The sequence below is a fragment of the Felis catus genome, chromosome B2 (assembly GCF_018350175.1).
Source record: "Felis catus isolate Fca126 chromosome B2, F.catus_Fca126_mat1.0, whole genome shotgun sequence".
NCBI classification, from domain to species: Eukaryota; Metazoa; Chordata; class Mammalia; order Carnivora; family Felidae; genus Felis; species Felis catus.
This window is the reverse complement of record NC_058372.1, coordinates 112,192,127-112,214,208: the sequence shown is the minus strand read 5'-3', so window position 1 is coordinate 112,214,208 and position 22,082 is coordinate 112,192,127. Positions and strand designations below refer to the sequence as shown.

The 22,082-nt window shown below is 40.2% G+C and overlaps 1 protein-coding gene across 2 annotated transcripts in view; it reads right to left on the bottom strand.

Moving 5' to 3' along the window:
* The window catches only part of RNF217 (ring finger protein 217), a 124,651-nt gene extending 121,037 nt beyond the window's left edge, over positions 1 to 3,614 (bottom strand). For both annotated transcript variants that reach the window (XM_019831614.3, XM_045057983.1), the window contains exon 1: positions 2,607 to 3,614. In XM_019831614.3, coding sequence (XP_019687173.3) covers positions 2,607 to 3,476 — 870 coding nt within the window. In that variant the 5' untranslated portion in view covers positions 3,477 to 3,614. The remainder of the gene's footprint in view (positions 1 to 2,606) is intronic.
* Between the last annotated feature and the right edge of the window lie 18,468 nt (positions 3,615 to 22,082).

The following is a 22,082-nucleotide window of genomic DNA, read 5'->3' as shown; positions in this document are numbered from 1 at the left end:
CATTTGCATAGAAGCTAAAAGTTCATCTAAAAAATCTTTAATTCTAACTTTCATAGCAAACTTAGTAAACCTGTTATTTTTGTCTGCTTTAAGACTTTGTCTTTTGCCTTTAACTTGAAGCTCACAGTAGAATTTAGCACGCAAGTAGAATACCACTTTCTGGCAATGGTTACTGGGGGTAATCTCATCCTCTCTTGGTCACTCAGCTCTTCAAAAATTTGGTAACTATTAGCTGAGCCTCTACCATATGTCCAACAGCATTCTAGGTGCTAAAGACACAGCAGTGAACACATCATGGGACAATTCCTGTCTTCGTGGAAACAAATTACATAAGTATAAGAGAGTGGGGTGAGGCTAAACTTGAAAAAGAGTGGTCAGTGAAGGCCATTTGGATGGCATTTGCATACAGATCTGAAAGAGAGGAGTGAGAGGAGTAGGCAAGCAAAGGGAATGGTATCTAGGGGGCTATTCCAGGCAAAAGGAACAACAAATGCAAAAGCCCTGGGGTAGAAGCTTGCCTGGCCTGCAGGACTCATTTTTCCTGTTTAATATTTTAAATAAAGTAGGCTTTTCTTTACTGAAAGGTCTGTCCAATACTTTGGAAGAAAATCAGGGACATACATAACACCCATAATTACTGCAAACAAGTTTCAGATACTATGTCACTTGAGAGAAGTTTTTAGTGTTTGTGTATTATAATGACACTGTGCTCACCCTGCCACCCTTCCACTCCCCATTCCTTCCCTTCTCCATTACAGATCAAAATATTGACTGCCTACAACAAACTTATGGAGATATATATATATATATATATATAGATATAGATATAGATATAGATATATAGATATCTATATCTATATCTATATCTATATCTATATCTGCTTTGGGAAAAGGGCCCACCTTAAGAAAATCAAACTAATGCAGAATACCTCAACCCACACCAGCTACCCTCCTTGAACTTCTAAACCCACAGCATCTGTATCCAGCCTTTAAGTATACCTTTAAGTATACCTGGTATTGTTACTCTGTTTACATCTCATTATATGCTACCGTGTATTGCTCTTGCATACACATCTGCTCTCACAGTGACTCCCTTGGAGCAGGGCCCATATTTGGGGAATGTCTGAATCCCACCACAGGGATCTGCACATGGATGGCACCAATATCTGTTTGCCGATGATGTCATAGAAACTACCACATGAGAGCAGACATTCCTCCTGTTTTAAGTATCTGTTTGTGGATACAGCATAAAAGAGACATCAGTCTCTTGCAGGCGTTTGGATAATCTCAACCATCTTGGCTAACTTACTGTTTGTGTAACATTCCATTCTGTTTAAGTTTCCCTTTGCATTTTTCGGTTGGGCACAGTACACACTTTCAGTCTAGACACCAGCATGGATTAGCCACAAAACACACAGGAACCACACTGTGTGGAATCCTGTTCAGTTCACTTCAGCCAATGTTATTAAACACTATTACTGGAAAGGGACTCAGCATAAAACTATCAAACACAAGGACTACAAGACATTGCCCGTACAGTCTGGCAAAACAAACAGACACATAAGGAACTTCAGTGCCTGCAAGGCACACAGAAGTATTTTGAAAGTATATAAGCAGCGGCCCGGAAGGTGAGGAAAGGCTTCCCTAAAAGAGTTGGCACCTGAACAGCCAAGGGTTTTGAAAGATGAATAGGCCTAGGACAATCAGACATGGGATCAAAGGGCATTCCAGATTGTGCAAAACACTGGCAGAAACATAACAGCTTGAAAACTACTGGAAGAACTCATTCACCATCAGTGAAGGAAAGCTGGTCTATTGCACGCTTAAGCTTTCCAAGAAAAAAAACAAGCTTTCAAATAAGGAGCCGAGGAAGAAAGTTTCACCACTGCTTGTTTTGTTAAGCCTCTTAGCCTCGCTTTCCTTTGTTTTGGTCTGTTTTGTTCCCTCTTAAAGAAATAAAGGACTGTGCTGGCATAAAACTTCAGTGAGGAAAAGTACTTCAACTTTACTGTGGAATAAGAAAAATGCTAAGTGGGCATGGGCCAAGGAATGAATAAATGAATGAATGAATGAATGAATGAATAAATGAATGAATGAAAAAATAAATAAAACTTTTCTGGAATACATAAATGGAGCACAATTTAAAATTCAGGCATCATGGACCTGAAATACTAATTCCAACAATTCCAACGCTTCTCTTCACCAACTTAATACATACTTACAGTGTTTTGTGCCCACTATTTGTTAGTTTCGGGGATACTAGGCCTATGAGGCACTTTCATTGTCCTCCTTTTTGAGCGAGCTCTGGCTTGCAATTTAGTAAAAGAAATAAGCAGAGGACAATTCACTGTAGCCTGTTCCCTCCACGGTTGCCAACTTAAAGCCTGAAGCTCCTGCAGAGTTAAATTCCAGTCAAGTTAGCCGTGAGGTCAAACACACTTCAATAATAATTACACCGACAACAACTGGGATGTGAGAAACTGACAGAGGTCCTTGGTAGAATTGTCTCATCACCTCTTCCTGTGAACCCGGAGGTGGCGAGCTGGTGGAGGACCGCCTCGCCAGGGGCCTGAACACAAGAGGGGACAGAGTGGGGGTAGAGTTACCTGGGAGCTCAGGTAGACTTTGAGGCACTCCTCGCACACGGCCTTCTTGCAGCAGGGCAAGGGCTTGATGGGCTTGTCTTCCAGGCACACCCGGCACATCAGCACCATGAGGGGCACATAGGGATCCCCTACCCCACCCAGGTCAGAGTAGGGTGGAGCTCCCAACAGGCTGGGCACGGAGAATGGCTCGGGCGCCAGGTAGAACTCCAGCTCGATGCTGCCGCCGTCGGGGGACAAGGGGTCCGTCGGGAGGGACAGCCGGGGGCTGGGAAAGGAGGTGGGGGTGCTGGGAACGTTCGTCACCGGCGGAGCCCGAGGTGAAGATGCGGGTGGCGAGGGCTGCTCCGCGGTGGGGGCCTCGGGCAGGTCGTTCTCCACGCAGAACACGGAGCAGAAGACTTGTCTCTTGGCGGGGATTGGGCGCCGCTGACCCAGCACGTCCAAGACCAGTTCGTCCGCGGCCCCGACGCGGGTCCTGGGCTCCGGCTCTTCGCCCAGGGGCACGTCCTGCTGTTCATGCCCTCCCTCGTCTCGGCCCCCTGCTTCCTCCTTCTCTTCCAGCTGCTGCTGCAAAGTCTGGGGGTTGAGGGGCCCGGTAAGTGCCAGTCCCGCGGGCTGCCCCGGCGCTCGGCTCTTCCTCCCGTCCGGGCCCCCCCGGCTCCCCGCGGGCTCCGGGGCGCTGGTGTCCGCGCAGCCCGAGTCGCTTCCGCAGCCACCGCCGCTCGGCTCGGCGGAGGCGGCGTGCGGCCCCGGCGCCCCGGCGCTGTCCCCCCGCGGCCTCGGGGGCTCGGGGTGGCCCGTGGCGCCGCCGGCGGGGGCCCGCGCCTCCTGCGGCCCGCCGCCGCTCACCGTGCTCTGCTCCTCGCCCATCGCCGCCCGCGGCCCGCGCCGCCGCTGCCCATCCAGCCGCCGGGACCCCCACCCGGCGCCGGCGGGCAGCGGGGGCAGCGGCTCGGCTCGACTCGCGGCTCCGCTTCTGCTTCCGGGTCCCTCCTCCGGGGCTGGGACGCCCCGAGCTCCCTCCGGGGAGCCCGTGCTCCCGGGCCGCGGCAGGCAGGGAGCCCGGCCCGCTCCGCCGCTCCTCCTCCTCGTCCTCCGGCGCGGCCGGGGACCGCCTCGGGGGCGCTGAGGGCCGCTCGCTCCGGGCGCGGGCGCGCCCGCCCCTCATGCAGGTCGGGGCGGTGCCCCGGGGCCCCCGCGAGCCCCCGGGCGGGGCAGAGGGTCTGGGGGTGGGGGGGGTGGGGAGGCGGCCGTCAGTCCCGCGCCATCGCGGGTCCCCGCTCCGGGCCGCGCGGGACGGGCGGCGGGAGGGCGGTGGTCGGAGCGTCCAGGGGCCTGTGGCGCCGCCGCGGCGCGCCCCGGGAGGTGCAGCGGGAGCGCGAGCGAGCCGCCGCGGCCCCTGGGGGAGAGGCCAGCGCGGGCGACCTCCCTCTGCTCCGGCTTCACCTAGAGCCCTCCTCGCTGCCCCGCACCCCACCCTTCTGGCGCACACCTCCCCACACGTACACACACGCGCAGGCACCCGCGCGCTCACTCACACGCACACCCCGAGTGGGTGTGATCTAAGCGCCGAGATGCTCTCTCGCGGCCAGAGTTCACACTCGGCCTCAACAAGCAGGCAGGCTGCCCTTCGGGCTACGCAGGAGATAGAACTTCCTACGGAATCACCGTATACTCAGAGCAGAAACTAGAGAACACTGGCTACTTAGGGTTTTGGTTTCTCTTGGGCCCGTCCAATTCGAAATCCTCCAAAGAGGGAGTTCAGAGAAATAACGCTAGGGTTTATCCGTTCAAAATGCTGAATGCACTAACTCTGCTTTCTGTCTGTGGAGGTCGGAAAGATCTTTGAAACCCACAAGGAAGCCAAAAGTGCTTTTAACCTACTCCTCCAACTGGAATCCTTATGAGAGCTGACAAATAACTGATTTAAGCATTGTCCCTCTTTCCTCCTCTTCAGTGTTCTCTTACGAACTTTTTCTTAACCCTTTAAATATTCCAGACTAGGTAGCACAAGGTAGTAAAATGGCCTGGCCTAATTAATAAACTGGCTCATTGATGGGAATCGGGAGGAGTTCGTTACATTAGCATAACCGTATTTATCTCCAAAAGGGTTTCAAAGACAACAATTACTTTTGAGCCAGTACTTAATTATGTGTTGATCTATCTTTATTTTACAGGAAGTATTAGTCACCCAGGCTGGTGTGTTTTAGTTCCCTAAAGCCAATGAAAACATTTTGGGGAAGCCAGCCCTTGTTTTTTCGTCTTGAGAGGGAATTCAGTTTACACATCCATGTAATAGGAAAGAGTTGTGAAGTGTGTAGCATTTGTCTTGAAGTTGTAATTGGTTTGTTCTGAAATATTTCCCAAACCAGTTACAAATGCGAGAAAGGCTACTGATCATGCAATACCAAGAAAACAGTGCAACACCAAAGCACATTCCTATCCTTTGTGTCTGATGCTCAGTTGCACCCTAGCGGGATGAACCCAATCAATCAGTCGAAATGCCACGTCATTTATCAGTCTGACCCAAGAACGAAGAATTCTTACTTGGAAGAATAAATGCTATTCAATAATTTTTTTTTCCTTCCATTTTGGATAGTTTCCTGTTAACTACTGTCTCCTCCAAATGATACCTCTTGTGTTTGATGTTCTAAGGGCTGGGATAAGAAGATACATGTGTGTGCCTTTTGTGTATGCCATCTGATAACTATTGCTCTATTCTTTCAAAAGAGATACAAAAGTAATCTGTATTATCCAGGTGACAACAGGCTAAACGTAAGACCAGAGTAACAATAATGAATACAAAAAGTGTAACTCCAGAGTGTCTATAGGAATCAAACACCTTAAGGTCTTCCCATAGTTTTGGGACTCCTTCCCCCATACATATTTGTCATGGGAGTTCCAAGAACTAGTTCTTGCAGTCCCCACCACCGTGTTCCTTATCCCTTAGGCTTTAGTTCACTGGAGATGGCTCTGCTTGCCACTGAACCAACTAGAAATCACTGCTGGAAATCCTGAAGGCTTCCCCAAACACGCAGCCCTTCTTGCCATGACTTCATTTCCATGGGATTCATCCATCTTTGTGAAAATAAAATAGATCCATGGCATGTCATACCTCCTCCCTCCAGACAGACTCAGACTTGCCTGAATCCTGGGCTCAGCCTCCCTGGTGTTCAATCTGGGACACTGGCAGCATGGAAATGAGTTAAAATGCGAAGTTAAAATTCCGGTCAGACCATCAATTTCCCCTGAAATGAAATGCATGAAGCACCTATAATGATTGTGCTGACAGGATTCACTTTTTTAAAAGGATTGGTTGAAAACATAGTCACCATAACATAAATTTCACTCATCTACCACAAGCTTAATATTCTTGTAACTCAGGCCATCTGCCCCGCATCAGGCTGTGTACAGTTGTTAGTACAACATAAACACTGCCACTGCCACTGCCACTTTTATCTCTCAATACTTTCTAATCTACAATGAGCTGTGCACCTTCCCTAAAACCAAGACTAGCATTAGAAGACGATGTCAAGTGTGAGAACTGACATAGTTAGCTGCTTTAGGTCGTTATTAAACATTATTTTTTTTTATTACCTACTTTTATTATCCTGGCCTTTCAACATGACTTGAAAATTTTTATTCAGATATTAATTCAAACATAAAAAAGCTTAGATTTATTAACTTATTAGAAAGATGTTGCGAGATGGCAGAAGAGCTGTGCATCACTTTAAGGTTACATATTGAGGGTAAAACATCATTTCTTCTTGCCTGTTGTGGAAAAGAAATGCGTAACATTTAAATACCGTAAGATAATTATCCAGGGAATACCTGACTTGTTTTTCCTCCTGTCTTTCAACTATCCAAACAAAATTTTTCAAACAAATTCATTTCCTGAAGAGGAATGAACAGGATAGAATGGTCTACTAGGTCTGCTTCTGAAAGACACAGTTGAATGTTGGTCCTCACTTTCCTGTTCTGTCCTCTTCACCCATGGAGGAAGAGAACCTGGATTCGTTAAGGAAAAGGGCATCAAGAAGAAAAGAATGGGACACAATTGTTGCCCTTTCTTTTGCCACCCTAAAGTCCCTAAATCCAATAGTAGGCTTTTGTAAGATGAAGTTAAAAATAAAACAAAACAGTACATTCCTTCCGCTTATAAAATAAAAGTCTAAATGTTTGGAATATAGAGGAAACCAAGAAGAAAAAGGAGGACAAGGTGGGGTGGGAAAAGGAAGAAAAGGAGGAAAGTATGAAGGAAGGAAGGAAGGAGGGAAGGAAGAAATGAGACGAAGAACTTCAGCCAATACTCACTACCCCAAATAACTACTTTAACATATTGAGATATTTCATTCTAGTGTTTGCATCTGTGTGTATAAAAATATGCTAGACAGTATACTCTCTTTTCCTGCTTTTTTTTCTGCTTTTTTTAAAACTTAGTAATATATCCTGAATAGTTTCCATATAATTAAAACATGTGTACATCATTATGATTTGTGACCATATAGAATTTTACTATGTACATGCGTCACAATTTATTTAATGAATTCTATTTTATTTTTTAAATTAGATTATTTATGATCTCAAGGTATGTAACACTTAATATATGTTAATATTTCTGCTATAACCTTTGTTACATTCCTAATATACCATAGCATAAGTTCTAAAATTAAATTGCTTCAGAAAAGGGTAAATGTACTTTTGTAGCTTTTGGCACATATTATCCCAGAAACTTAACACCAATTTATACTGCCATCAATAATGAGACTATGAGTCTACTCTCCTAATCATTCTAAGACTTTTAAAAATTCAAATGCTATAAATAACATCTTGTGTTTTAATGTGTGTATTCTTTTAAATAAAAAAGGGCAAGATCAAATCTCCTTTGGATATTTACAGTCTCCTTTGGATATGTACATTGTTATCATTCTCTATTCCTGAAATTATGGTCTGACAGCTTCCTTTCCTCATCTTATTTTTGAATTTCCTCTTTAGTCTTCCAGTGACAATAGTGGTCTAAAAATGTGCAGAGATAAACTCAGTCATAATTAATACTTCTAAATCCATAATAGCAATCCCTCATTTCCAAAATACAGATTTATTTATTTGAGTGCACAAACTCATTCCCAAATGAGTATTTTACCAAGGAAATCCTGTATCTCAACCCACACTGTGGAAGCTCTTTAAGACAAAAAAAAAAGATCCACTGACAATGTAAAATTGACCCTTCCTGAACAGAAAACCAGTTCCCTGATCACTGAAGGAGTCACCAAGAGCTTGCATTTTTAAGGGCAACACAAACTTTCCACTACTGTGGCTTTGGTTTCCCAGAAAGATGTCAGCCCTGGCTCTGCATTTAGAAATCCCTAATCTCCTCTTCCCAAGCACATAGTGACATGAATAGAGAGGCATGTTCTCTCTGTTCCTCAGCTTCTCTTTCTAAAAAGGGTGTCAAGTCACAGCCTTCCCCTGACAGGCTTTGTTTATAGCAGAAGTCAGAGAAATTTACAGCCTGGCTCCTCCCTGGCCCCGAGACTGGAATGGTTCATTGGTTTAGTAAGCAAGAGCAAGATAAATCTCTTTTTGTACAGCCCCCAGGATCATCGTTGCTAGGTAATTCACAGGGAAGGAAATAATTTTGTTCAAACTAAAAGATAATCAAGCATCCAAGTAACAGAGCCAAAGATGCACTTGTACAAAACAACACTTTTAGCTCTGAAGAGCAAAGATTTTCTTAGCAAGAGGAAATCTCTTCCAAATTAGGAAAGAGGTAAAAAGGTAATTCAGAGAAGATTTATTTAGAACAATGGGAAGTGCTTACAAAATTATGCTAAGCGAAAAAGGGCAAGAAAAATGTAATGTGTGATATGACTACAACTCTGTAGGCATGTGTATTATAAAGACCAAAAAAATAGCAGTTATTGTATAAGGATGATGTTGTTATAATTGTCTTCTTCCTAAGATTTCTAAAATATTATATTGCTTTTATATTGGACAAAACGGAAAAAGAAGATTTTTTAAAAGAGGGAAACCGTTTCATCCTAATGAACAGAGGAATGGGCTTGGTGTTAATAAAGGGTATTTGCGGGGCGCCTGGTTGGCTTTGTGGGTTAAGCGTCCGACTTCGGCTCAGGTCATGATCTCACGGTCCCTGAGTTCGAGCCCCGCGTGGGGCTCTGTGCTGACAGCTCAGAGCCTGGAGCCTGTTTCAGATTCTGTGTCTTCCACTCTCTCTGCCCCTCCCCTGTTCATGCTCTGTCTCTCTCTGTCTCAAAAATAAATAAACATTAAAAAAAATTAAAAAAAAAATAAAATAAAGGGTATTTGCATGTACACTTGTGATAGTTAACGTAAGCAAGTTTTCTTATTTGTGTTACAATTCAGTTTAAGAAACATTTCCTGAATGTCTATTAGATCCTATGTCAAGCTCTGGAAAATTCAGTTTACTTATTTATTCAATGGAGAAAATAACTCTTTTCCCAAATTTTCCTTTATTATGAACTTTAAAGCATCTATGAAACATTTTAAACTGTCCAGAGCATATCTTGCCTGTATATAGAACCCCAGTTCCTAGTATTTGACACATATTTAGTTCTCAATAAAACATTTTTAAAGGACAAAAACAATTATAGAATGGTCATCTATAGTTATGTAAGCATTATATAGAACTATGGTTCTCAAATTATGTGCCAAGTTGCCCTGAGGCACAGCAGCAAACTGCCAGGGGTACCGTGAGATACTTAAAATTCTTGGGGCACCTGGCTGGCTCAGTCAGTGGAGCATGTGACTCTTGATCTCAGGATCATGAGTTTGAGCCCCACGTTGCAGGCAGAGGATTACTTTTTGAAAAAAATTTTTTTTTCAACGTTTATTTATTTTTTTTGGGACAGAGAGAGACAGAGCATGAACGGGGGAGGGGCAGAGAGAGAGGGAGACACAGAATCAGAAACAGGCTCCAGGCTCTGAGCCAACAGCCCAGAGCCCGACGCGGGGCTCGAACTCACGGACCGCGAGATCGTGACCTGGCTGAAGTCGGACGCTTAACCGACTGCGCCACCCAGGCGCCCCACTTTTTGAAATTTTAAAAAATAAAATAAAATTCTTTGGGAATCACGGCATTGCTGTCAGACACCATGCAAACTATGATTATTAAGTTGTCTGGACCCAATTACTCTTAGGGATTTCTTTTTGACTAAAGAGCACCATGAAAAATAACTGAGGCACATGGGTGCCATAAACTGAGGAAGTCTGGAACCTTAGATTGAAAACCTGAGACACAGGGCAGAAACAACAGGATAAACACCGTAAACTCTTAGAAATTTATACTTTAAACTGACAAGATACACTCCTATAGTAAAGGATTAACCTTGCCTAAAGAAAGGTTTGGTCCTCAACCCCAGTTCCTAGGAGTAAACTCTAGGCCTTGCCTGCAGGAAATGAGTCTCTGTTTGCCCAGAGTCCTTAGGCCATGCAACGTAGTCTATGCTAACAATGTTATTTATGGTGAAGGTCTTGGGTCATGTGGTATCAATCTGGCTTCTGGAAGGACTGGGAACTAAGATTAACCACTTGGGTGGTTAGCCATGTGTACATCACTGACTTCCAATAAAAACCGTGGACACCAAGGCTTGGTGAGATTTCGTGGTTGACAGTATTCCATTTATAATGTCACACATCGTTGCTGAGAGAAATAAGCCCCATTCACGGAATTCCCCTAGGAGAGGGCAGCTGGTAGCTTCATGCATGGTCTCTCCTGAACCCTGCCTTGTATAGGTTTGCCTGTTGCTGATTGTAATCTGTGTCCTTTCACTGTAATAAACCATTACTGTTGAGTAGACATGTTTGTTGAGCTCTGAAAGTCCTTCTGAAGAATCAGTGAAACTGTAGGTGGCCTAGGGAACTTCATGAACTGCACCACTACAAAAATGGACGTTCGTTAACTTTTATTGGTTTTCATTTTCTTTGTTTTTGCAAGCAGAGAGAAGTCATTGTAGAAGGTATTGTATCAGTTAGTGCAAGAATAAGACAATTTTAATATTAAAAAAGAGAAATGTATCACCTTGTTCTTGTCACACAAGAAAGTTGATTTCCTCAGATAACATAGATAAGCAATGGGCTCTTTTGATTTGTGGCTGCTTGAAATTGGTTTTGACATTTTGCTTGCAAAATCTAGCAAAGGATTACATGATTCTGAAACTTTTTAAGCTGACAGCTTAAGCCATCCAGTTATATTTATTTTTAAAATATGGAAAATAATTTTATCTATTTATTTCTTAACACACTTGCTACCAGGTTGGAATGGGAGAACCCAGCTGCCTTTGGGGACTGTTAAATACCACAAGCTGTTTCTCAAACATTGTGGAATCAATAAAGCTCAAAATATTTTCTAAAATACTTAAAAAAATTTTCTCAACATGCAAGGATCTTAAAAAGCTTTTTATTCACATATTGCTAACTCATTTACATTTTATTTTTTCTTATCTTCATAGGACTTTGGAGCTGTTATTATGCGTTTTATGGGAATGATGGTTTTATTCCATAATTATATAATGGAGAAAGCTCTAGACTGGGCATATTTATTATTTGTATCTGATTCCTATTTTGCCATTAATTGTCTATTTCTAGGCCTGTGTGTTTACTTCTGTGAAATGGGCAGATTGAACTGGATGACTTTAAATTTCATTTCAATACTAAAATTACCATTTTCAGTTTAACCACTAGATATTAATCCATACTTTGTGCATATTATTGTGAAATGTATAGGTGAAGAGTTACAAATGATGACTAGAACTCAATCCATGCCCTTAGGAATCTCTCAGTTAAAGAGAGAAGACAGATGTCTAACTATAATATCAGTTAGATTTTGGTGGGTGTGTGATTGTAGAACCGTAAGTTCAGGAGTATTAGAGTTGCAGTACAGGGGAGTTTCTGCCTTGGTAGATCACAGAATGTTTCGTGGAGGGCCTGGAAGATGAATTCTATTTTTCCAGATGGAGAAGGTGGTAAGGATAGTAAATATTTCGGTATAAGGAACTGTATGAGCAAACACATGATGGTGCCTTGAGTGGCAGCTAGTGGTCCTAGTGTCTAATCCTATGTGTCATGTAGAAAAAGGACAGGAGATGAGGCAGGGAAGATAAACTGTCACAAAATTGTTTAGCGATTTTGCTGGATAGTTCTATTTGTCCTTTTAAATACCCTTCTGCTTTTGTCTCTTCTCTGCTCCTGGAGGCTGACACACAGGGACACATATCAATTGCCCTGTGCCTTGGTTGAATGAAGTTCAACCAAGGGAAGGCACTAGCAGGTGATCAGAGGACTGGAGTGTTTATTCTGGTTCTCAATCAGCCAGGTCCTTATAGGCTATCTATACCCCTCTGTGGAAGGCCATAGGTATTATCACTGGCCTCTGGGAGTTTCTCCCTTCAGGCCAAAGGGAGGTGTATTAGTTTCATTGGTCTGCTGTAAGAAAATACTGCAAACTGGATGGCTTAAAACAACAAAAACTTTACTGTTTCATAGTTCTGGAGGCTAGAAGTCTGAAATCAAGGTGTCTACAGAACCATGCACCCTCTAAAATCTGTAGGGGAGAATCCTTCCTTGCCTCTTCTAGCTTTGTGTATTTGCTAGCAATCATTGACATTCCTTGGCTTGTGGAAGCATCACTTCAATCTTTGTCATCACATAACCATCTTTTCCCTGTGTGTCGCTCTTTATGTCTCTTCTCTTCTTCCTTTAGGGACATCAGTCATAGTAGATTATGGGCCCACCCCCCTCCACTGTGACCTTATATTAACTAATTACATCTGTGATGATCTTATTTCCAAACAGGAGAACATTCTGAAGTCCTGAGGACTGAGGCTTCACTTTTCCCTTTGGGGGACACAATTCAACTAATACTGAGATGTAAGGCTCTCCACAGTTGCTAATCCCAGGGTACTGTTCTATCTTATGCAAGTGCTAAACCATGTCCACACCTTTGCCACTGGCTCCATTACTAAGGCCTCATCCTCTTACCCAGTCTGTGCCATCTGTTTTCTTGAGAGATTCTCATTATGTAGATTAGATTGTCTTGACAATGATTTGATTAGGTGTTGTGTTTTGTTTTAGACAGTGGGATATATTTAATAGGAGAGGAATGCTCAGTTCTGGGTTTAAAAAAAATAATGTGGCAAAGTAAAATACACATTAGAGGAAATAGAGACAGGAGGCAAGACACGAAGTAGAACCCTATTGTTGCATTGTCTTGTTGCAACATGCCGAGGTCTAAAGTGGGAAGCAACACCAATGGCCTCCTGTATTCTAGAGCAAAATGGAAAGTCTTCCTTACAGCCATTCCTATGGCTCCCCCTTTTCCCATACTATCTCTGCCCTCCACCTCTCCCTCACTCACTACCCAGACTCCAGACTCTCATTAGCTCTTTGCTCTTCTTCAAATGTCCCACTCATACTCTACCCCATGGCTGGGGATGTTCTTGCTCCTTGTCATATGCTTGGGCCCTTCTAACTGTCTTCTGGTCTCTGCTCAGCATGTTCCTCTGTTACTGAGGGCTTCCTTAACCAACCTTAAAAAAATATCACTGTCCTCATGTACTTCATCCCCAGTCGTTTGTAGCTCTTTACTTTTGTTTTCCTCTATAATCCTCATCATGTGAGGACTATATATTTCTTTATTTCTTAATTGTCTCCCTCTTTCTTATATTTTAAGCACCATGAGAACAGAGGGGTTTTTTTTTTTCCTGTTTGCCATTCCGTCCCCAGTGCCTGGCACGTAGTAGGTGCTCAACATTTATGAAATGGTAGTCACCATTAGAGATAGAATCTGTGGGATATGGTAATAGATGTAATGTGGTGAAAGGGGCAAAAGGAATTAAATATGGCTCCAGGAGGTGTTTGGTTTTTTTGGGTTGTTGTTCGTGATTTCATACAGGTATGCCTTTCTACAACAGGAAGATTTGCCAGCCTAATTTAGTTATCTTTGTATTTTACACTTCAAAGAAAAGGTTAATCTTTCATTTTCAATGTCATGTAAAAGTCCAAGTGTTAGTCATAGAAACCAATAATTCCTGGGGTGCCTGGGTGGCTCCCAGCCAGTTGGTTAAGTGTCCCACTCTTGATTTCAGCTCAAGTCATGATCTCACGGTTGTGAGACTGAGCCCCACATCAGACTCTGCTCTGACAGCAAGGAGCCTGCTTGGGATTCTCTCACCCTCTCTCTCTCTGCCCAGCCCCTGCTCACTCTCTCTCTCAAAATAAATATACATTTAAAAAATAATAATCAGTAAGTCCTATGAGAAATGTGAATAGGTTGTGACTCATATGTTTTTTAAGATTGTGCTTCTGACTTGTATTCTGTTAGTCTAGCAACAGATTCTATTGATATTATTCTGTCTGTGGTTGTGGCTGGGAATTCTAGCACTTTTTCCCCACTTTCCTTTAACTTCATGTAACTATGATGCCTGTGCCTCATCAGTTGACTCAGTGCTTCCTTTTTAACATCTAATACTTAAGTTAGAGAATTAGTCAATGTGTTTAATATGATTATCCAGCTTGTTCTGTGATGCATGATATTTGTTATTTAATTATTTGTTTCCAATTTTAGACATGACTAAGAAATAATGTGAAATTATAACTCAACAGTGGTCGATGGCACGGGCTTTCCAATGCCTAAGAAACCGTCTAGCTTAGTGCCAGCTCTTCTCAAAATGACATCTGTGGAAGAAATTCTGCAGGCATAAGGGGACATAATCTGCTGACATCTAGTTGTCAGAGTGAATCATGGATTTACAAAACCTCTCAGACCCTATGCTTGAGAGTATTTATGTTATTATTTTAAGAATAGAATAATCCTTTTAAGTTCATAGGGAAAATGAAGTAATAAAATTAGGGTAATATTTTAATGTTACCAGTGATAAGTAACTGTCAATGAAGTTAAATCAAACAAGACTTGACTCTTGGGAAAACTACCTTTTTTGTTTTCCTCAGGAAATATTATGATCAATAAAGTATTTAAAGTCTAGATATAATTCTTACCATTTATGTTCATTGAAATGCAGCAGTGAAGGTTCAGAGTGTATGACCATTCATTAGTTTTATTTATAATACTCACTTGAAAGACTATAAAATAAACCTTAAAAACGGGAACTTAGAAATTCAATTGTTTATTTAAAAATTATGTTAAAATTAAATTATAAATATAATTTAAATATAAATTATAAAAAAAAGTCAAATGTTCCCAGCATGTTCCTAGCATGTTCCTTGCTAGGGAGGATTATGGCTCTTGGTTTTATGCCGTTTTCCTCTAATTCCAAGGCAGCCAGATTAGTTTTGCTAAGGTTAGCTTTGGAAAAATATTGTGAAGCAAACAACGTGCGTGTTGGTGTCTCCTCTGTCTTCCCTTGCTCATGGTATCATTGCTGGGATCTTACGCTTGTACCTGGAAAATAGTGTCATCCGTATATTAATCTTCAGAATTTGTCTCCATTATTCCCTCTATCAAAGCTTCCCTTGGGGCACCTGGGGAGCTCAGTTGGTGGAGCGTCCGACTGTTGATTTTGACTCAGGTTGTGATCCCAGAGTCATGGGATCAAGCCCTACATCAGGCTTTCCCCTGAGCCTGGAACCTGCTTAAGAGTTTCTCTCTCTCCCTCAGCCCCTGTACCCCACTCTCACTCTCTTTCTAAAATTTAAGAGAAAAAAATCTTACTTTACGTATATCCAATTCCCTCAGGCTTTTGTGCTGCCTCCAAATGACAAGGGGCAATTAATGTCATTAATAATAATACCACACATGTCTATAATGTGAGTTACAGTGTGTTTTCATGGGTATTATGTCATCTGATTCTTCGAAATTAACTGATAGAATGTAATACACAGAAGTCAGAGAGAAAGCATGAGTGAGAGATGCAGAGAGAGGAAGACAGAGAATCTCAAGCAGGCTGTGCACTGGTAGCATAGAGCCTCGACACAGGGGCTCCATCTCAGGAGCTGTGAGGTCATGACCCAAGCAGAAATCAAAACTCAGACACTCAGGAGTGTCTGGGTGGCTCAGTCAGTCGAGTGTCCAACTTCAGCTCAGGTCATGATCTCACAGCTCATGAGTTCGAGCCCTGCATTGGGATCTGTGCTGACAGCTCAGAACCTAGAGCCTGCTTCGTATTTTGTGCCTCCCTCTCTCTCTGCCCCTCCCCCGCTCACACTCTGTGTGTGTCTCTCTCTCTCTCTCTCTCTCTCTCTTTCTCTCAAATGTAAATAAACATTAATTTTTTTTAATCAGACGCTTAAATGACTGAGCCACCCAGGCACCCCTAATGTTTACATTTTTAAGATGCTATTTTTTAACAAGGAAAAAATATGAAACAAAATGCAGATCACAAAATCTAAAATGTTTACTATCTGCCACTTTATAAAGTTTTCCTATCCCTAGATTAGTATTATAATCTTTATTAAAAGATGATTAAACATAGGCAAAGCTATATACAGGGAAAGTGCTAGAAGCCCTTTGACTTTAAATATATCTTTAACTAATGCACTTGCTCGTTCACCCTCTCTCTTTCTCCCTCTCTCTCTGTCTCTTAATTTCTTTTGCTTAGAAAGGAGTGAGAACAGTTACTTGCTTCTCACTAATCATAGCCTGAGATTCTGCTGACCTCACCCTGCTTACTTATCTGTTTCTTTGAACCTGTAGTAATGAGAAGGCAGTGAAATAGTAGATAAAAAAAAAGGGAGAAGAAAGGAGGGGACTCCGGAAGACTTGTTTTAATTTTGGAAATCAAAGTTTCCAAAAAAGAATAGGAGTGATACTTCCCTTTGCTTTCCCTGAATTCAAATCTATCTGCAAGTATGTGTACTTACTAATAAGAAAGATGACAAGTAGGAAGAAGATGAAGAATGAGCATTTATTGGACACTTACTTTGTACCAAGAACTCTAGGATGTACTTTTATAAATACCATCTCACTTAATTTTCAGTTTATACCAGTATTGTCCTATGCATATCAAATACTCAGGAACCCTCTGTAATTCTTAGCAGCTCATGGAATAATGTGGTCCTAGAGATATCTAACAGAAAGAGTAGATAGAGTTAGTAATATGTAATGATACTCTACAGAAGTAAAATCCCTACCTAGGATATGGTCCAAATAGCTCTTATAGGACATGCAACATCAGGAAACTTTGTCTAATTCCCAACTGTGCTAATGTTTAAATCACATAGTTACTTGGTCTTTAATTTCTCATTTGTATAATTAGAGGGTTTACCTGGATCACTTGAATTTACTCCATCTCTGAGGGCTAGAAGTTTGAAATACTGCCACTGGATCTACTGGAGATAACATCTTTCCAGGCCCAAAACATACCAACATGTTAACACAACAAAATGTTGCAAGGGGGTTGTATTGGGATGTTGACTCTCATGAAGGCAATGAAAGTAAACTGGGATTATGTTCAATAGAAAATACAATGGTTTGAAATACTTATCTACTTTCCTTGACATAGTAGACACTGTAATTGAACTTTTTCTCTTAGAGACTTAAGAGTTCTATGTGTCTTTAAAATTTCAAAAACTTACAACCAAGGTTTGCTTCTATAGCCATGTAAGTTCCTAGTGGACTGATCCTCTCTTAAATAACAAACTATAAAATCTAAATCAAAAGCAAAAACAAAACAAACAACAAAAAGACAAAAGAGAGAGAATGAGAGAGAGAAAGAAAGAGAGAGAAAGAAAACTAAGTGAAATCTCTGGACCATGTGCTAAAGCAGCCATATTCTGGGAGAGAGTTGACATGGAAAGAACAAACTGACTCATGATGAGGCTGCTGTTTCTATACCTTAAACCTGAGGACAGATCATTGTCTATGCTGTGCAAGGTGGCAGAAAACCTGTTAGAACACTCAGAGGTTTGAATAACCAGAGGACTATTTAGTGCAACATCAGCTGCCAGAAAGCGAAGGGGAAATCCCATAAACAGAGAGCCAGAAGAGTAAGGCACAAATTCTATGTATTCATTCTGCCAAAATCTCTGGATGACCCTGAAACACAGATGCATGGGGCAGACACTAAGCAACCCTATCTAAGGAGAAAATAATTAAACTGAGATGGAAGCCACTACAAAGGGCTGCATTTATAGTTTGAATCCAATCAAGTTGATTACACAATTAACAAGCAATTAATAAATATCCAAATCCAAATATCTCTAAATATAAACAATTTGGAGAAATATTAAGAATTGAGAATTTCTACATCATTCCCAATATTCAGGATGCAGTACAAAATTACTCGACATGAACAACAAGGAAAATATGACCCATTTTCAGAAGATGAAACAATCAACAGAGACAAAACACAAGATAAACCCAGATGTTAGAATTAGTAGACAAAGACTATCAAATAGATATTACTATATTTATGCTCAATGAGATAGAGGAAAATCTTCTCATAATGAATTTAGAAAACTAAGTAAGAGTACAGAAACTACAAAATAGAACCAAATGAAATCCTAGCTGAAAAAATACAATATCTGAAGTTTTTAAAATTCACTGTATTAACGTAACAACAGAATGGAGATGACAGGAAGAAAGGTCATTGAAACTTGAAGATAGATAAATAAAAGTTATTTAATCTGTAAAAGAGAGGGAAAGTTTGAATAGCAAGGGCCTGGGTACTTTGGGGACAATAGCAAAATACCTAATTTGCAAGTAACTAAAGTCTCAGAAGAAGAGGAGAGAGTTTTGGAGATGAAAAATATTTAAGGAAATAATGTTCAAAAATTCTCCCAATTTAGTAATTAAATATTTCAGCAAAACTTCAGCAAGATAAGTAAGAAACTATGCTCATCTGAGTAAAATTGCTGAACACCAAAAATAAGAGAAAATTTTATTTATTTATTTATTTATTTATTTATTTATTTATTTATTTATAATGTTTATTTATTTTTGAAAGAGAGAGAGAGAGACAAAGCCCAAGCAGGGAAGGGGCAGAGAGAGAGGGAGACACAGAATCCGATGAAGGCTCCAGGCTGAGCTGCTAGCACAAAGCCCAATGCGGGGCTTTAACCCACAAACTGTGAGATCACGACCTGAGCTAAAGTCCAGCGCTCAACCGTCTGAGCCACCCAGGTGCCTCAAGAGAAAATTTTAAAGCAGTCAGAGAAAAATGACATGTTACACACAGGGGAACACTGTTTCAAATGATCACTGACTTATCTGAAATTGTGGAGGCCAAAGATATTTGAACAACATCTTTAAGGTGTTAAAACAACAACACTAAACTACCAATCCAGAATTGTTTAGCCAGTGAAAATATCCTTCAAGAATAAAGGTTAAATAAGAACATTTCAGATAAAAGAAAAAAGAGAAATCACTACCAGAAAACCTACTATACTATAAGTAGTCATAAAGAAGTTCTTCAGGCTGAAGAGAAATGATACTAGAAACCAATCCCTGTACTAATGAAGACATTAAGACCTTCAGAAATGTAAAGTATTGTATCATTTAAGTGTAAAATATTTTGGGGGGAGCCTGGCTGCCTCAGTCAGTAGAGCATGCAACTCTTGATCTCGGAATTGTGAATTCGAGCCTCCACATTGGGTGTGGAGATTACTTAAAAATAATATCTTTGGGTGCCTAGGTGGCTCAGTCAGTTAAGTGTTCAACTCTTGATTTCAGTTCACGTCATGATCTCATGGTTTGTAAGTTGGAGTCCTCAGTTGGGCTCTGCACTGACAGCACAGAGTCTGCTTAGGATTCTCTCTCCATCCCTCTGTCTTGCCCTTCACCCCCTCACAAAATAAATAAATAAACTTAAAAAATTAAAAAAATCCTTAAAAAATGTATGAAGTATTTTTTCTTTTTAATTTCTTTAAATTCATATTAGTGTTTACAGCAAAAATTATAATATTCCTTTCTGGAAATATCTTTTATTCTGAATTTATTCTCTTTTTCATTTCTAGTTTTAAAGTTCTCTATTCTTTAAAGCAAGACTGTCCACCTTCACAATTTCTATTCATTGTTATGGGAAGTCTTAGCTAGGTCAATAAGGAAAGGAAGGAATATTAGGAGAAAAGAAGAAGCTAGTCTGTCTTTATTCACAAATAACACAATAGTTTACAAAGAAAATCCTACAGGGGTACCTGGGTGGCTCAGTTCATTAAGCCTCCAAGTTTGGCTCAGGTCATGATCTCGTGGTTTGTGAGTTTGAGCCCTACATCAAGCTTTCTGTTGTCAGTGCAGAGACCACTTGGGATCCTCTGTCCCCTTCTCTCTCTGCCCCTCCCCTCTCTCAAAAATAGACATTAAAAAAAAAAACAAAAAAATCCCACAAAATCTACAAAGAAGCTTTTAGAAGTAATGAGCTTATATAGGAATATCGTAGTACACAAAATTACCATGTAAAAATCTGTTGTGTTTTTATATATTAACATTTAAATTTCATTAAATTTCATTAAAAATGAAATTTAAAAATTATTTTGAATAGTGTCAAAAACATAAACTACTTGGCAGTAAATTTAACAAAAGATGTCAAAGAACTCTACATTGGAAATTACAAAATACTGCTGAGGCAAATTAAAGAAAAGCTGAGTAAATGGAGAGATATACCATATTCATGGATTAGAAGACTGTATTATTGAGAAATTAATTCTCCTGAACAGATCTATAAATTTAATATAATTTCAATCATAACCCAATGGCTTTTTTGTTTTTTGGTAAAAATTAACAAATTGATTAAAAAATTTATATGGACATGCAAAGGACCTGAATATCCAAAGCAATCTTGGAAAAGAAAACCAAAGCTGAAGCACACATACTACCAGAATTCATGACTCACATAACTTCATGACTCTTAATAAATCAAGACTGTCTGGTATTCTCATAAGAATCAGCCAATAGAGTAATGGAACAGAATGAATACCTCAAAAGTAAACCCATGATTTATAGTCATTTGAGTTTTTATTTTATTTTGTTTTTTCAATGTTTTATTTATTTATTTTGAGAGAGAGAGAGAGAGAGGCAGAGTAATGGAGAAAGAGAAGGAATCCCAAGCAGTCTCCATGCCATCAATATAAAGCTTGAGGCAGGGCTTGATCTCACCAACTGTGAGATCATGACCCAAGGCAAGATCAAGAGTCTGGATGCCTAACCAACTGAGACACCCAGTGCCCTGAGTCATTTGATTTTTTATATAAAAGTCCCAAAGCAATATCACAAAGAAAAAAAGTATTTTCAATAAAAGGTGCTGGAATAACTATAATATTCATTTGGAAAAAAATAAGCATTGACTCCTACTCTCATACCATACATAATAATTGAATGGAGATTGCTCTCAAGCCTAACTGTAAAAGCCTTAATCATTGGGCTTTTCAGGAAATCATAGGAGAATATTTTTGTGACTTGACCATAGGCAAAGATTTCCTAGATTATGGAGAATAATAACTATAAAAAATGGTAAAGTTTCAATTTATCAAATTTAAAATCTGCTCATCAAAGACACTACCAAACTGAAGTCTGGGAGAAAATATTTTAAAAACATATGTGATAATAAAAGGCTGGAGTCCAACTTGTATGAATAACTAGTGACTTGATAATAAAAAAGTCAAACAATTCTATTAAAAATGAGCAAAGAATCTGAAGAGAAAATTTCACAAAAGAACATATATGAATTACCAGTAAGTACAAGAAAGAGTGTGTATATCATTAGTTGTCAGGGAAAATAATTAATTAATTAATTTGGTTAAAACCTTAAAGGGCTATCTCTACACAGCCATCAAAATGACAAGAACTACGTTGATAAGGAAGTTGAGCAAGGAAAATTCTCACACATACTTGTCGGTAACGTAAAGGGTATAACAACTTTATAAAAAGTTATAACAACTTAATATAAAATTAAACATATACCTATCTGATGACACAGTAATTCCAATCCTAAGTATTTATTCAAAAGAAAAACAATGTGTCTACAAAAAAGAAGAGTAATCATAAGAGTTTTATTTATAATAGCCAAAGCTGGAAGCAAAGGGAATTTATTTAAATGCATGTATTTAATGTGTGGTATATTTGTGTAATATGAATAATAAAATAATAAGCATGATCTATTGATACACACATTAACATTTTTAAGATATGCTAAGCAAGGGACACCTTAGCATACCTGCTATATTATTTCATTTATGAAGTTCTAAAACAGACAGATCTAATCATAGTAGGAAACAAAACAGAATAATATTTGTCTTTGAGAATGGAAGTAGGAATTGCTTGAAAAGGAGCATGAGGAAATTTTCTAAGGGGTGGTAATGTCTTGGTAAAAGTTTAGATTACATCAATATACACATTTGTCAAACTTCAGAAATTAAATGAAAACGTGAACATATATTTAGATATGAAAGCTCAAATAGTTGAGAGTAATGTACAGATGTCAGTAATGGGTGGATGGAATGGCAAAGTGGGGAGATAAATAGATATGTGATAAAACAAACATTGTCCAA